This window comes from Terrapene carolina, unplaced genomic scaffold (assembly GCF_002925995.2).
Source record: "Terrapene carolina triunguis isolate 2854851 unplaced genomic scaffold, T_m_triunguis-2.0 Scaffold833, whole genome shotgun sequence".
In the NCBI taxonomy this organism is placed as follows: Eukaryota; Metazoa; Chordata; order Testudines; family Emydidae; genus Terrapene; species Terrapene triunguis.
The window spans coordinates 2,273,637-2,275,198 of record NW_020665184.1 but is presented as its reverse complement, the minus strand read 5'-3'; the positions used below and the strand labels follow the sequence as shown (position 1 = coordinate 2,275,198).

Genomic DNA, 1,562 nt, shown 5'->3' with positions numbered 1-1,562 from the left:
GCCCCCTAGCGCCGCCCTGGGGCCAGCCCTGCCTGCCAGGGGAGAGCCCCCTGCTGCCCCCCGCCCTGCCCCCTGCAGCACAGCGCCCCCTAGCGCCGCCCTCGGACAATGGGGCCGGCCCTGCCTGCCAGGGAACAGCGACCCCTGGGGACCTCCGCCCCACCCCCTGCAGCACAGCGCCCCCTAGCGCCGCCCTGAGGCCAGCACAGGTCCCGAGGGCAGAACGCAGCGCTGTGGGGAACGTCGCTCCGCGGAGGTCTCCGGACCGTGCCCACGCCCGGCTCAGGAGGCCGAGCCCCCGGTGCCGGAAGCCAGAGGCCGTGCCCGCACTCCCAGCCGGCTCACCGCTCTCGGCGTCGGCGGGGTCGCGCTCCAGGGACCCGGCGGTGCTGACGATGTTCAGGAGGTGGATGGCCGTCCAGGCGAAGGGCATGCGGTACCGGCCCAGGCGGCTGCAGAACTGCTCCGCCGCCCCGCGCAGCTTCTCCAGCTTCTCCTTGTTCTGGGGGCAGGGACGGGCACGGAGTCACCCCGGCTCCCCCAGACCGAGCCCCCTGAGATATGGGGAATTGCACTGCTGCTGTCAGAGCGGTACCCCGCTTAGAGTGGGGGGGCTGGGAGCCAGGACTCCTGGGTTCTCTCCCCAGCTCTGGGGGCAGTGGGGTCTAGTGGTTAGAGCAGGGGGGCTGGGAGTCAGGACTCCTGGGTTCTCTCCCTGGCTCTGGGGGCAGTGGGGTCTAGTGGTTAGAGCAGGGGGGCTTGGAGTCAGGACTCCTGGGTTCTCTCCCCGGCTCTGGGGGCAGTGGGGTCTAGTGGTTAGAGCAGGGGGGGCTGGGATTCAGGACTCCTGGGTTCTATCCCTGGCTCTGGGAGGGCAGTGGGGTCTAGAGGTTAAAGCAGGGAACACGGGGCAGCTGGGACCCAGGCGAGCCGCCCTGCGGACAGGGCTGGGTCTGGGTCCGGGGGCTGCGCGTACCTTCGCTGCGTCCGTCTCCTTCATGACCATGTAGGGCTCACAGCAGTCCCCGATGTCCCCCTGCTGCAGCACCTTCTCCAGCTGGGGGGGAAGAGAAGGGCTTGGGGGGGGGGGGGGGGGGGGGGGGGGGGGGCTGGGGGGGGGGGGGGGGGGGGGCTGGGAGCCAGGACTCCTGGGTTCCACCCCCAGCTCTCGGAAGGGAGTGAGGTCTAGTGGTTAGAGCCGCACGAGCGCGTGCAGAGCAGCGGAGAGGCCAGGCCACGCCCCCCCTCACCTTGATGACCAGGAAGATGTCAGGGGAGGGGTGGGTTATGGAGAAGATGGCGGACCGCGCCAGCGTGGAGATGGCGGGGTGGCCGCCGGGCGCCCGCAGCAGCCCCTTCACCTGATCCGAGTTGAGGTCGAAGTAGAAGTTCTCGGAGATCTAGGGACAGAGCAAAGGTGAGAGCAGGAGACAGCGCCACTATGTGGGCTGGCCTAGGCCCCGCTCCTCAGCCCCGCCCCTGGTCAGTACGGACCCAGCCCCCGTCCCTCACCCTGCATCCCTGCCCCCTGGTCAGTACGGCTGGACCCTGCCCCCCGCCCC

General features: G+C 70.6%; 1 protein-coding gene across 1 annotated transcript in view; it reads right to left on the bottom strand.

Annotated features, from left to right (window-relative positions):
• Positions 1-1,562, bottom strand: part of DOCK6 (dedicator of cytokinesis 6) — a 46,917-nt gene that overhangs the window by 31,895 nt on the left and 13,460 nt on the right. The window contains exons 9-11 of the mRNA XM_026660560.2: positions 1,251-1,400; positions 977-1,057; positions 346-502 (exon numbers count right to left, since the gene is read on the bottom strand). Coding sequence (XP_026516345.2) covers positions 346-502; positions 977-1,057; positions 1,251-1,400 — 388 coding nt within the window. The remainder of the gene's footprint in view (positions 1-345; positions 503-976; positions 1,058-1,250; positions 1,401-1,562) is intronic.